Source organism: Stegostoma tigrinum, chromosome 18 (assembly GCF_030684315.1).
Source record: "Stegostoma tigrinum isolate sSteTig4 chromosome 18, sSteTig4.hap1, whole genome shotgun sequence".
Classification (NCBI taxonomy): Eukaryota; Metazoa; Chordata; class Chondrichthyes; order Orectolobiformes; family Stegostomatidae; genus Stegostoma; species Stegostoma tigrinum.
The window spans coordinates 18,617,538-18,632,333 of record NC_081371.1 but is presented as its reverse complement, the minus strand read 5'-3'; the positions used below and the strand labels follow the sequence as shown (position 1 = coordinate 18,632,333).

The window sequence follows — 14,796 nt, the reverse complement described above, 5'->3', positions numbered from 1 at the left end:
TCCTCTGGGAAGCCAGGGAGGAGATTGCCGAGCCTTTGGCATTGATCTTTAACTCGTCATTATCTACAGGAATAGTGCCAGACGACTGGAGGATAGCAAATGTGGTTCCCCTGTTCAAGAAGGGGAGTAGAGACAACCCTGGTAATTATAGACCAGTGAGCCTTACCTCAGTTGTTGGTGAAGTGTTGGAAAAGGTTATAAGAGATAGGATTTATAATCATCTAGAAAAGAATAAATTGATTAGGGATAGTCAGCATGGTTTTGTGAAGGGAACCTTATTGAGTTCTTTGAGAAGGTGACCAAACAGGTAGATGAGAGTAAACCGGTTGATATGGTATATACGGATTTCAGCAAGGCATTTGATAAGGTTCCCCACAATAGGCTATTGTACAAAATGCGGAAGAATGGGATTGTGGGAGAAATAGAAGTTTGGATTGGAAACTGGCTTGCTGAAAGAAGTTGGTGGGAAATGTTCATCCTGGAGACCAGTTACTAGTGGTGTACCTCAAGGGTCGGTGTTGGATCCACTGCTGTTTGTCATTTTTATAAATGACCTGGATGAGGGCATAGAAGGATGGGTTAGTAAATTTGCAGACGACACTAAGGTCGGTGGAGTTGTGGACAGTGACGAAGGATGCTGTAGGTTGCAGAGAGACATAGATAAGCTGCAGAGTTGGGCTGAGAGGTGGCAAACGGAATTTAATGCGGACAAGTGTGAGGTGATGCACTTTGGTAGGAGTAACCGGAAGGCAAAGTACTGGGCTAATGGTAAGATTCAAGGTAGTGTATATGAGCAGAGAGATCTCTGTGTCCATGTACACAGATCTTTGAAAGCTGCCACCCAGGTTGACAGGGCTGTTAAGAAGGCATACAGTGTTTTAGCTTTTATTAATAGAGGGATCGAGTTCCGGAACCAAGAGGTTATGCTGCAGCTGTACAAAACTGTGGTGCGGCCGCACTTGGAGTATTGCATACAGTTCTGGTCACCGCATTATAAGAAGAATGTTGAAGCTTTGGAAAGGGTGCAGAGGAGATTTTCTAGGATGTTGCCTGGCATGGAGGGAAGGTCTTACAAGGAAAGGCTGAGGGACTGGAGGCTGTTTTCGTTAGAGAGAAGAAGGTTGAGAGGTGACTTAATTGAGACTTATAAAATAATCAGAGGGTTAGATAGGGTGGATAGGGAGAGCCTTTTTCCTAGGATGGTGACGGCGAGCTCGCGGGGTCGTAGCTTTAAATTGAGGGGTGAAAGATATAGGACAGATGTCAGAGGTAGTTTCTTTACTCAGAGAGTAGTAAGGGAATGGAACGCTTTGCCTGCAACGGTAATAGATTCGCCAACTTTAAGTACATTTAAGTCATCATTGGACAAGCATATGGACAAACATCAAATAGTGTAGGTTAGATGGGATTCAGATCGGTATGACAGGTCGGCACAACATTGTGGGCCGAAGGGCCTGTACTGTGCTGTAATGTTCTATGTTCTATTAACAAGAGAGAATCTATTCATTACCCCTTGACATTCACTGGCATTCCCATTTCTGAATTCCCCATTACCAACATGCTACGGGTTACACCATTGACCAGAAACTGAACTGGTGAGTCATGCATGTACTGGCTTTGAAATATGCCACTATTCCTTTACTGTTGCTGCAACAACCTCCTGGAATTCCCTGCCTAACATCCCTATGGATCAACATACACCAGATTCGTGATTTAGAAAGGCAGCTCACCACCACTTTTGAGTGCAGTTATAGATATGTATGTATATATGTATAGCAACAGTTTCAAGTTGTTATTGGGCATTGGAGCAACATCTGTTCTTTCCCTGGTTTCACAGAGAAAAATATGAACATAATCTGTCCAGTTTAGTAAGCAGGCCCCAGTAAAGGTGGTTATAAGTTCAATAACATTATCTTATATGAATGGGCAGAGTGTACCGATGCATAATTCAAAATTGCAATCCAAGTCCTCTGCATGTTTCAGTAGACCCTTGTTTGAAACAGGTAGGTGCTTTATTCATCCATCTCAGAATTAAGGTGCTAGCAGCTAGCCTATCAATGTAAATCAAGCAAACATCTGACAGTACGACCACCCATTCCAACAGACACAAGGGCACACACGCGCGCATGTGCACAGAGTGCCATCAAACTAGATCATTACAATGAGTAACATAAACAATATCCTTGCAGTAATTGTTCTTCTGAAGAACAGCCACCAGTAATGTCCACTTTTTACCTATAAGAATGCAGCCAATTCTACATTCTGAAGATGGGTCGCGACCTGAAACGTCAACTTTCCTGCTTCTCTGATGCTGCCTGGCCTGCTGTGTTCCTCCAGCTCCACATTGTGCTATCCCTGACTGCAGCATTGGCAGTTCTATGTCTACTATCTGCTGTTCTGTTTGACATTAAGTGTTGCACCTTGTCAAAATCTTTTTGATAGTTCAAAAGATACCACATTAAATAGACTGCCTATATCTCTATGTATACTAACCTAGTGACACCTTCAAAAAATACAACCATGTTCGTGAGACACACCCTTCTTTCCAGAAACCACATTGGGTGTTTATAATAATCTGTCTATACAGTTATGTACTTTAGCTTCTCAATAATCAGTTTTGGCAACATGGCTAGAGTCAAAGAATAGCAATTGAATTTAAAATTGCTCAGAGCGGCATGATTGCATGAGACATACATGATTGTCCACCTGTCACTTTGTAACTTAAACTGCAGGCTTTTCAGAAAGATACTGAAGTCTCTTAAAGAACAAGGACAAAGAAGAACAAGTATAGCACAGAAACAGGTCTTTCAGCCCTTCACGCCTACGCTGACACATTTTGCCCTTCCATACTAAAATAGCCTTCACTTACAGGATCTGTATCCCTCTATTCCCTTCCTATCATTGTATTCATCCAGCTGCTTCTCGAAGGCTGCTATTGTGTCTGCTTCCACCAACTCCTCTAGCAATGCATTCCAGGCACTCAAAATACTTTGTGTGAAAAATTTGCCTCGCACATCTGTTTTAAACTTCCACCCCAGAACCTGAGCCTGCGTCCCCTAGTAACTGACTTCTCCACCCTGGGAAAAAGTCTCATACCTTCCACTCTTTGCATGCCATTCACAACCTTATAAGCTTCTGATATATCACCTCTCAACCTCCTGTATTCCAGTGAAAACAAACCCAGTCCATCCAACCTTTCTTCATAGCTAAAATCCCCCACAGCAGGCAACATCCTGGTAAACGTTTTCTGTACTATCTGCAAGGCATCCACATCCTTCTTGTAGTAAGGTGACCGGAACTGTACACAGTATTCCAAGTGTGGCTTAATTGTAAAGTTCTATAAATCTGCAGCATATCTTGCCTATCCTCATGCTCAATGCCCCTTCCAATGAAGGCAAGCATGCCATAGGTCTTTATTATGACCTTATCTACCTGCGCTGCCATCTTCAGTGGTCTGTGGACCCGCACACCCAGATCCCTCTGCATATCAATATTCCTAAAAGAGTTCTGCCATTCACTGTACAATTTCTATATGAAATTGACCTTCTAAAATGCATCACATCACACTTGTCCAGATTAAGCTCCACCTGCTATTTTTCTGCCCATGCCTCCAACTGATCTATATTGTGCTGTATCCTGTGACAATCCTCCTCACTATCCGCAACTCCACCAATCTTTGTATCATCCGCAAACTTACTAATTCAACCAGCCACATGTTAAACACAGAATATATTATTTACCAGGTAAGCTTTGTAGATCTAGTTATGACTTTTTTAACCACCTTACAGCCCAAACCTCATTTCTGTTCTTAAGATTTTCAGTTTCGTGCAAATTGAAGATGATAACAAAAAGAATTTAAGAAACAGATTCAGATATTTCAATGGATTCTATTCTCACTTCTGGTAGTAACTTGAGCTAACTGCTCATTACTTTTCAACATTACTTTTATTATAAGATTATGTACTTATTTGCTTTCTTTTCATTATTAAATTTGGTTAAAACTTGAGAATTTATTTTTAAATAATATTCAGAAAGTATAATTTACCTTTCAAAAACACAATACGAAATACCTGCTGTCTACATGGCTCGTTCGCACACTCTACTGTCCCTTTCCTTCTTTCTCTGCTTAAACCTTAATGAACATTCAGAAGTTTATTGCGGACAGTTTTCCTGATAAAGTAGATGACTGTAATCCAATCCAAATTCAGCTTAGAGATCAAAACTAAATTGGGCTATGAATCAAATCCTGTCTGGAGTCAGGCATGCATGTTCGGGCTAGATACTGCATGCCGAATTGCAAAAACAATTCAGTTTGCACAAAATACGTGTACTGCCTAATCACATCATTACACAGGTATGTGGAGAGAGACAACGGTTGGGAGGGTGGGGAATTTGGATATTGTACATGTCCATCAATATTTAATGTCAGCCAGTACCTCTTAAAGGGTAGATGTATTCTGGCTGCAGAAACTGAATGAAGACTTTCTTTGCAAAAGTATCATTGAAATAATTAGCAGAGGGCAGCAAGGTTTACTGATGCTGCCTTAAATGCAATAACAATAGAAGGGGCATTTTTATTCCAAAATGTGCAGGAAGCCCTAAAGGCATGTAATCTGCTATCAGTGGGAAGAATTCAAGTCATAGAGTTATACAGCTCAGGAATAGACCCTTTGGTCCAACTTGTCCATGCCAGCCAGATGTCCTAAATTAATTTAGTCCCATTTGCCAGTATTTGGCCATATCCCTCTAAACTCTTCCTATTCGTATACCCACCCAGATGCCTTTTAGATGGAATTGTACGAGCCTCCACCACATCCACTGGCAGCTCACTGTATACTGGCAACTTCACCTTCAAGGAACTATGACCTTGCACCCAAAGATCTCTTTGCTTGGCAATACTCCCCAGGGCCCTACCATTAAGTGTATAAATTGTGCCCTGATTGGCCTTTCCAAAATGTAACACCGCACATTATTCTAAATTAAACTCCATCTCCGCTCCTTGGCCCATTGGCCCAACTGATCAAGATCTCTATGTACTCTGAGATAGCCTTCTTCATTGTCCACCACACCACCTGACTGCAAACTTACTAACAATTCCTCCTATATTCACATCCAAGTCATTTACATAAATGACAAAAAGCAGTGAAACCAGTACTGATGCTGGCAGCATGCCACTGGTCACAAGCTTTCAGTTCAAAAGATATGAGATACTGTGCGCCCAGAACATTGCTGCAATGCCAAAACAGCATTCGTAGAAATATAGAAAGCAAGAGTAGGCTATTCAGCCCTTCAAGTCTGCTCCACCATTCTTTGTTATCATGGCTGATGGTCCAACTCAGTAGCCTGTTCCCACTTTTGCCCCCATATTCTTTGACCCTTTAGCCTCAAGTACAACATTTAATTCTGACTTGAAATCATACAATGTTTTGACCTCAACTGCTTTTGTAATAGCAAATTCCATAGACTCATCACTCTCTGGCTAAAGAAATTTCTCCTCATCCTAGTTCTAAAAGATGCTGCATCCTTGGATTGTGACCCCCTGATTCTGGACTCCCCCACTATTGGAAATAACTTCCCTGCATCTACCTTGTCCAGTCCTGCTAGAATTTCATTGGTTTCTATGAATTACCCCCTCATTCTTCTAAACACTAGTGAATATAATCCTAATGGATTCAACCTGTCCTCATACATTCGTCTTGACATCCCAGAAATCAATTTCGTAAACATTCCCTGCTCTTCCTCTATAGCAAGCACATCCTTCGTCAGATAAGGAGACTGAAACTGCACACAATATTTCAGGTATGGTCTCATCAAGCCCTTGCATAATGAAGCAATACTTCCCTGCTCCTGTATTCAAATCCTCTTGTCGTAAAGGTCAACATACATCCTCTTCTGCCTGCTGAATCTGCATGCTTATCTTCAGCAAGTTGTGTATGAGGACACCACATCTCATTGCACATTCTCTATTTATAAAATTCAGATAATAATCTTCCTTCCTATTTTTACTACTGAAGATAACCTCATAATTATTGACATTATACCACGTCTACCATGCATTTGCCCACTCACTCAACTTGTCCAAATCACACTGATGCATCCTGCATGCTTTGTGCAGCTCATTCTCTCACCTAGATTTGTATTATTTGAAAATCTGCTGACAATACATTTAATTCCCTCATCTAAATTATTTGCATGTCTTGTGAATAACGGGTCCAAGCACTGATCCATGAGGTTCCTCACTATTCATTGCCTGCCGTTCGGAAAAAGAACAGTTTATTCTTACTTTTTGTTTCCTGTCTGCTAACTAATTTTCTACTCATCTTAATGTGCTATGTCAATCCCATGCACTTTAATTTTACACAGTAATCTCTCATTTGGGACTTTGTCTAAAGCTTTATGAAAATTCAAATAAACCAACTCCACTGGCTCCTCCTCATCAACTTTTCTAGTTAAGTCCTTGAAGAACTCCAGTAGATTTCACAAGCATAATTTTCCTTTCATCAATCCATTTTGACTCTGTCTGACCCTGCCATTGTTTACCCAATGCCCAGCTATTAATTCTTTTATAATAGAGTCTAGCACTTTCTTCACGACTTGCATCAGGCTGGCTGGTCTATAATTCCCAGCTTTCTCTCTGTCTCCCTTCTTAAATGTAGGGGAGAGGGGGTGGATTACATAAGCTACCTTCCAATCTGGAAGAACTGCTCCAGAGTTTATAGGATCTTGAAAAATGATCACCAATGCATCCATTACTTCTAGGGCCACTTCCTTACATAATCTGGGATGTAGATTATCAGGGATTGAGGATATTTCGGCCTTTCATTTCTTCAGTTACTCCAAGACCATTTCCGTATGAATACAGATTTCCTTCAATTCCTTGCTCTCACTGGCCCTCTGCCCCCAGTATTACTGGTATTCAATAATCTAACTAGAGTTTAGGTCTGATTACTACTGTGCTCTGCTCATATCTCTTTATTAAATTTACAAACTTACTTACCACACACTCAAGGCATTCAAACTGCTCCACCTCCCCCCCCAAACCTCGATCTTCTGAGAATCACTCCTCCCCCTCAAATCACACATTCACCAAATTTACAATTTCCACTGACTTTCAATATACATCATGCATGCTGACTAGCAGCTAGTCCAGCATTACATCTGCATTCTCCAAATACATAACAGGACTATCATTTAAACACTCCTTTCTTTCTTCTAGGAGATTACTGTACACAACACTAGACAGCAGGCCGGTACTAATGGGGAGAGAATTCAGAGATCCTCCTTACTTGAAGAAACTATACTTGCCATCGTGGGGAAGGGCTACAGTAAACACCAAGGTAATTGGCAACACTAAAAGAGACAATTTGGGCTGCACATGATTTTGTTTCTGACCTCAACCTATTATTCCTTCTGACTCTCACTATGCATACAGTGCATGACTAGTGGCAGGTGTATTCAATATCCAATTTATTCTTTTTATTCTTCATTTCATCCTTGTCCCTCACTTCATTTCACCTTCAGAGTATGTGGAAGCTCTTGTGCCCTCAGAGTGGTGCACTATTAACTGATATGCGTACCACTTCATATACTGGCAGCGTGCAAACTTTTAAAACAACAAAGTAGATGGTCAACACATGGTCACTCATCAGAGACATGTCTGCAGGAGCTATAGCAGATTCATTCCAAAAAGTCATCACCTACAGGGAAATTCTTGCTCTCTATGAACATTGACATGAACTTGTGCACAACGTAAGATAGAATGTCAGGCTTTGTGGTGAACAATGGTCATGTTTGCTGAAAAGATACACGTCATTTTGTTCTACAATCACAGACTGAATTTTAATATGCAGGAATGTGTGGGTTTGGGTGTGGGTACAAGTTCAAAATTGACAAAAGTTCCACAGTGACAGGGATTCCAGATGCTGAGAACTTTTTGCTGACTTCAAGGCTTCTGAACAAACTAGTTAATCACAAAAATTAGGCATCAATCAGAATTCCATTGAATACCCAGAATATTCAGGGATCGATTGTCTTATCTAAACTTGAGCAGGTGTACTGTGTCAGATGGATGCACTTCAGTAGAAGCATGCTTACTGTATGCACATTGTTTTGCAGATGCCAAATGTCAATAATGCTCTCTACTAATATCTAAACAGATTCCACATCTTCAATACCATTTGGCATGTGACCATGAACTATATAAGTGTGGGTAAATGCTTGGTATCTTGGTAGCTGTTATGGTGCCAATGGCATTTGATCCACCATCACAAACCAAATGGTGGCCACTGGAAGACACAGGCTATCCATTGATTATGCAACTCCTGACTCTGATATGTAATTCACACATGTAGATTGCATACATGCATAGGAAACATTGCTGCCTCATGAAATGTTGTGCACTGGCTACTGGCATGCTGAGAACATACCGCTGACATCTGAATGCACTGAAAGAGATCAACAGTACTTGGAAAAGCAGGGGACAAGTGGCATGGATCCTGCACAACTTCATCATCATGAGGATACAACCCTTGCCACTAACTGTATGGTGAGCAGCTGAGGAGCAGGAGCATGAGGATGAGGAGGAATTGAGGGGACAACATTGACAATTCCTTTCTACCCGAGTCACCACGAAGATTTCTTCTGATTACAATGCCAGTAACTCAAACCCCAATGTTATATTCATTCACAGATTCACCCCACCTGCCTTCCGTCACTGAATTTCACAGTGTTCACTTTAGCATGCTGCAAAAATACAAATCTCCACAACACAAACTTTTCATACCAAATTTGTAAATGAAATCAGATCATCTTGCACACAAAAGCCAACTACTTAGCAACTGCATCCCTTCACTTGGGGTTCCAACGCAGTGACACTCTAGTGACTGCAGCATGGTTGATGGAAAGCTGTGTCTCTCACTGGAGATGGATATGCCTTTGCAGGTTGACTTTATCCACAGACTGTACTATCTTAGCTTGGGCTAACTGGCTAACAGACAACAGCAAGCGTACATAGCTTGTCAAGATTGTGCCAATTTTCTGCAAGAGTAATGTAGTTAGATTCATGCCCCACATTTTCAAAAGAGTTCTACATCATTTTTCTTTTCAGATAATTACCCAATTAATCTGTTGTTAAACCTGCTTCCACTGCTCTTTTCAGGCTTTGCAAGCTAATTTTTTTTCTGAAGACCTGAAGAAGGGTAATACCCAAAATATTGATTGCTCCTTTCCTCCAGATGCTGCCTGGCCTGCTGTGTTCTTCCAGGCTTCTGTTTGTCTATCTTAGATTCAGCATCTGCAGTGTTTTGTCTCTACCACAGACTGCAACTTTGACAGGTCCTCTGAAAGGTTGCATATGTAAGATAAACATGACATTCGGATACCGATGCATTGGGATGGCAAGGAAGCCCACAGGTCTGTGTCCGTACAGTGCCTGGGTCTGGGTGTGATGTTGTTTCCTTTTAAAGGCCCTCACATTGGCAGTTCCTCCCTCAATGGTCACTCACTCTGCCCACTCCCACGAGGTCACAGCTATTCCCTTCCCCATTGCACACTTTCAATTTCAGATTAGTAAGGTGCCAGGTGGACCACGGATAGGGTGCCAGGATGGAAGCTGGCAAGGGGAGCCAGGTAAGTAATGATTGTTTAGGGTAAGGCAGGGTGGGAGATATCAGGGCCACAGGAGATCAGAGGTTGCACTTTGGTCCAGAGCGGTGAAAGGGGGAGGGTGATTGCATGCCCAATCCGCAGCAGAGTTGGGCCTGGAGTAGGGGAAGGATTGTTGGGTCTCTCAGTGTGTGATCAATGTGGCTGGGGTTTGAGTCGGGTTCCAGGATCTAAGGATGGGCTTCATGTCCTGGGCATAGTTTAAGGGAGCAAGTTGGGAAGGCTAAATGGGAGAATGGAGGTCAGGTTCCAGAGGAAGGAGTTATTTCCAGGAGGATTTTCCAAACCTGTGACCACTACCAACTAGAAGGATAAGGGCAACAGGTACTTAGAAATACCATCACCTTGAGATTGCCCTCCAAGCCACGCCATCCAGACTTGGAAATATATCAACATTTCATCAGAGTCACTGGATGCATGATCTGGAACTCCCTCATTCGTGACATTGTGGGTCTACTTAGATCACATGGACTGCAGAGTTTCAGCAGGCAGCTTGCCTCCAGCTTCTAAATGGGAATCAGGTACGGGCAATAAATGCTGGGCCGACTGTGCTCAAAATCCCATGAACGAATAAAAAGAAAGAGAGGTTGTGCCCTTTCAGTCCTTAGATAATATAATGGGACTGGAGGAGTGTGGTTGGATAAGTGTATGCAAAGTTGAGGGTCATTTTAATAGTTACCCAAGAGTTAGACAAAGATTTTAATTAAGATTAGTCGAGATTTTATGGTGTGACTATTTACTCAACTGCAGTGGGATAGTCCGAATTCTCTGATTTAAATGGGCACATTTGGTGTGTTATAAGCATAGGGAAATTGCTCGGTGGAATGTTGAATTTCCCAGGCAACTCCTTGTCGTCTGCTAAAATAGAGATTCTGCAGGGGTGCCATGCGTAGCTCCCAACATGCTTCAGAAACAACCACCTGAGAATCAGGAAATATAGCCCATGTGCCAAATTATCTAATTATGCTCCATTCTGTAATTATGTTTGGATACTTAATCATATACCACAGTACATAATTTTATCATAATGAACAGCGTATACAAAACTTCAAACCATTAGACTGCCCAAAACCTTCCTACACTGAAGCACTCAAATTCATTACATTATATTTCTGCATGCAATGTTTGCCTTGAGAAAATACAACAGATTATCATGGCATTACTTTTTTTTAAAAAGCAAAACTGGTCGAATACATCAGTGCATATTGTGGAGTAATATTTATTTTAAAATTTACCAAACAAATTATCATTTCAAACTTCCATTGTAGCTTGTCTGTTAGTAAAATTTACCTACCAGTGAGAGTAACTTGTGCATCTTTGACTTTGAAATTTACAGTCTGATCCATATTTTTGTTCAGCCGCACTGCATACTCTTACACAAAATATCGTCAGCAAGTTAAACCTGACAGCTTTAGTGAACAGTCAAACACATTTCCTGAATAACACCAGTAATGAAACTGGCTAAAAATATTTAGAGGTGTCAACTTATTTCCGTTTGAGGTTGCATTACTACATCAGACTCAACCCTTCAGGGAGGTCCCGGATGATTGTGAAAGACAGCTGAAGTTTGAGAATACTTTTGCAGTAAAATTCAAACGATACAAGTTGTATAATAAAGCAGAAATAGTCAGGAACCAATCTTCATGTTAGAAAATATTAAACTGCTTTCTGTACTCTTGGTGATTAAAACTGATTCTTGGTTTATATTTTCAATGGCATGATTTGTCGCCGCCACTTTTGTCCAAAAAGACTGACAGAATCTCGAACCCCCGTCAATCTGAAGAGATGAGGCTCGCCAACTTCTCACTTCTGAATCCCCACGCCTCATTCGCATTTGCGCACATCCATCCCTGACCAAAACAGACACGTCTATTCTGCGGGCTATGACAGTTCTTCGAACAATATGTCAATGCCAATCTCCCCCTTCCTGATGCAAATCACTGATCTCTGCTGCACTGACAGCGATTCATTTACAGTTTAGTCTTGGCTTTCTTAATGTGCCTGTGAACTGACAACCGGAATATACTGGAGAAGTTACTCATCACAGACTGGAAGGACACAGTGCCAAATAAGTTAAAAGTAGTGACAATATTGACAGTTGCTCGCACGGAATGGTCTCCTTGCCCAGAAAGCAGATCATTTTGCTGCGGGAGACTGCAGATATCTGTCAAAAGTAATAAGTGGCTGCCTAATACACTGCTTTCAGGTAATTCCAAGAAAGAATCTCTCAGCCTACATACCCTGTCTGTTGGCGATTACACCTTATGAACAATCATCTTCACCTGCTATCTTCGGGCAGTCTTAGTAACTGCAGTTGTTCCTACTCCTCCTCTGCCTCCATCGAAATCAAACCGGCTGCAATCACACTGCAACAGCATCAAGAACTCACCAAAGCAAGAAGGCTGAAAACTCTACTGGTAATTGTACTAAAACATGAATTTGTCAAAATTACATACAGGGAAGGCCAGTTGGTCCAGGTAACACAACCACTCTTTACTCACCTGGAACCAAGAATAAACACAGTCTTAGATAATAAAATGTGAGGCTGGATGAACACAGCAGGCCAAGCAGCATCTCAGGAGCACAACTCCTGAGATGCTGCTTGGCCTGCTGTGTTCATCCAGCCTCACATTTTATTATCTTGGAATTCTCCAGCATCTGCAGTTCCCATTATCTCTCATAAACACAGTCTTATTGGGTGAAATACCTGAGAAAATTCCTCAGAGTGTATAAAGAGACTGAGGCTAAACCAAGATATCACATTGACCCTGGTATAAATTATTGGCTGTAAGGTATCTTTCCTAAGAGGTGAATGTTTCCCCAGCATAGAAAAATGTTGCAGGTTCTGTTAAACAAATTAGCACTGCACTAGCCAGCAATCTACTCCACACATAAGATGTTATTTAGGAAAAAACAATAGAACATCCTACTTTGACCCTTACACAACCTCTGATGCTACCTAACTAGCCAAATGACAAATGTGGTCGATGTAAAAATAATCGACTCCCTCAGTTATTTTAACCAAAATGTTATGACACACCTCCAGGGCAGGTGGGAATATAGCTTAGAGGGAGGGACACCACACTGCGCCACAAGACCCTAGCATATTTGGCTGGATTTATACCGACCTGGAAACACTCCAATGAATGCTTAAGCTATTAGCCTTATCCAGTCTGCCACAGCCAACTACAACTAAACTATCCCATTTCAGTGATAATGGCAACTGCAGAAGCTGGAGAATCTGAGATAACAAGGTGTGGGGCTGGATGAACACAGCAGGCCAAGCAGCATCTTAGGAGCACAAAAGCTGATGTTTCTAGACCCTTCATCAGAAAAGGGGGAGGGGGAGAGGATTCTGAAATAAATAGAGAGAGAGGGGGAGGCGGACTGAAGATTGATAGAGGAGAAGATAAGTGGAGAGGAGAGTATGGGAGGGGAGGTAGGGAGGGGATAGGTCAGTCCGGGGAGGACAGACAGGTCAAGGGGGTGGGATGAGGTTAGTAGGTAGGAAATGGAGGTGCAGCTTGAGGTAGGAGGAGGGTTGTACAAAATGCGGAGGAATGGAATTGTGGGAGATATAGCAGTTTGGATCGGAAATTGGCTTGCTGAAAGAAGACAGAGAGTGGTGGTTGATGGGAAATGTTCATCCTGGAGACCAGTTACTAGTGGTGTACCGCAAGGGTCGGTGTTGGGTCATCTGCTGTTTGTCATTTTTATAAATGACCTGGATGAGGGCATAGAAGGATGGGTTAGTAAATTTGCAGACGACACTAAGGTTGGTGGAGTTGTGGACAGTGACGAAGGATGCTGTAGGTTGCAGAGAGACATAGACAAGCTGCAGAGCTGGGCTGAGAGGTGGCAAATGGAGTTTAATGCGGACAAGTGTGAGGTGATGTACTTTGGTAGGAGTAACCGGAAGGCAAAGTACAGGGCTAACGGTAAGATTCTTTTTAGTGTAGATGAGCAGACAGATCTCAGTGTCCATGTACACAGATCCTTGAAAGTTGCCACCCAGGTTGACAGGGCTGTTAAGAAGGCATACAGTGTTTTAGCTTTTATTAATAGAGGGATCGAGTTCCAGAACCAAGATGTTATGGTGAAGCTGTACAAAACTCTGGTGCAGCCGCACTTGGAGTATTGTGTACAGTTCTGGTCACCGCATTATAAGAAGGATGTGGAAGCTTTGGAAAGAGTGCAGAGGCGATTTTCTAGGATGTTGCCTGGTATGGAGGGAAGGTCTTATGAGGAAAGGCTGAGGGACTTGAGGCTGTTTTCATTAGAGAGAAGGTTGAGAGGTGACTTAATTGAAACATATAAAATAATCAGAGGGTTAGATAGGGTGGATAGGGAGAGCCTTTTTCCTAGGATGGTGACAGCGAGCACAAGGGGGCATAGCTTTAAATTGAGGGGTGAAAGATATAGGACAGATGTCAGAGGTAGTTTCTTTACTCAGAGAGTAGTAAGGGAATGGAACGCTTTGCCTGCAACGGTAGTAGATTTGCCAAACTTAAGTCGTCATTGGATAAGCATATGGACATACGTGGAATAGTGTAGGTTAGATGGGCTTGAGATCGGTATGACAGGTTGGCACAACATCGAGGGCCGAAGGGCCTGTACTGTGCTGTAATGTTCTATGTTCTATATGTTCTATGAGGGGATAGGTGAGAGGAAGAACAGTTTAGGCAGGCCGGGACGAGCTGGGCTGGTTTTGGGATGCAGTGGGGGGTGGAGAGATTTTGAAGCAGGTAAAATCCACATCGATACCATTAGGCTGCAGCATTCTCAAGTGGAATATGAGTTGCTGCTTTATAGCATCATTATGGCACTGCTGGAGGCCCAGGATGGACATGTGGTCTAAGGAATGGGAAGGGGAGTTGAAATGTTTTTTCTAAGGAACGGGAGGGGGAGTTGAAATGGTTGTTCTAAGGAATGGGAGGGGGTGTTGAAATGGTAACCATTTCAACCTCACCTGCCTAACCTGTTCTTCCTCTTACCTATCCCCTCCTCCCACCTCAAGCTGCACCTCCATTTCCTACCTACTAATCCCAGCCTGCCCCTTTGACCTGTCCGTCCTCCCCGGACTGACCTATCTCCTCCCTAACTCCCCACACATACTCTCCTCTCCACCAATCT

At 42.4% G+C, this 14,796-nt stretch overlaps 1 protein-coding gene across 2 annotated transcripts in view; it reads right to left on the bottom strand.

Moving 5' to 3' along the window:
- Window positions 1-14,796, bottom strand: part of fgd4a (FYVE, RhoGEF and PH domain containing 4a) — a 206,416-nt gene that overhangs the window by 132,600 nt on the left and 59,020 nt on the right. Inside the window, exon 1 of one of the 2 annotated variants that reach the window (XM_048548479.2) lies at window positions 10,958-11,152. The exons of the other annotated variant lie outside the window; for it this stretch is intronic. Within the exon in view, the coding sequence (XP_048404436.2) occupies window positions 10,958-11,009 (52 nt within the window). The 5' untranslated portion in view covers window positions 11,010-11,152. Of the gene's footprint in view, window positions 1-10,957; window positions 11,153-14,796 lie in introns of those variants that run through there. 2 annotated transcript variants of the gene reach the window in all.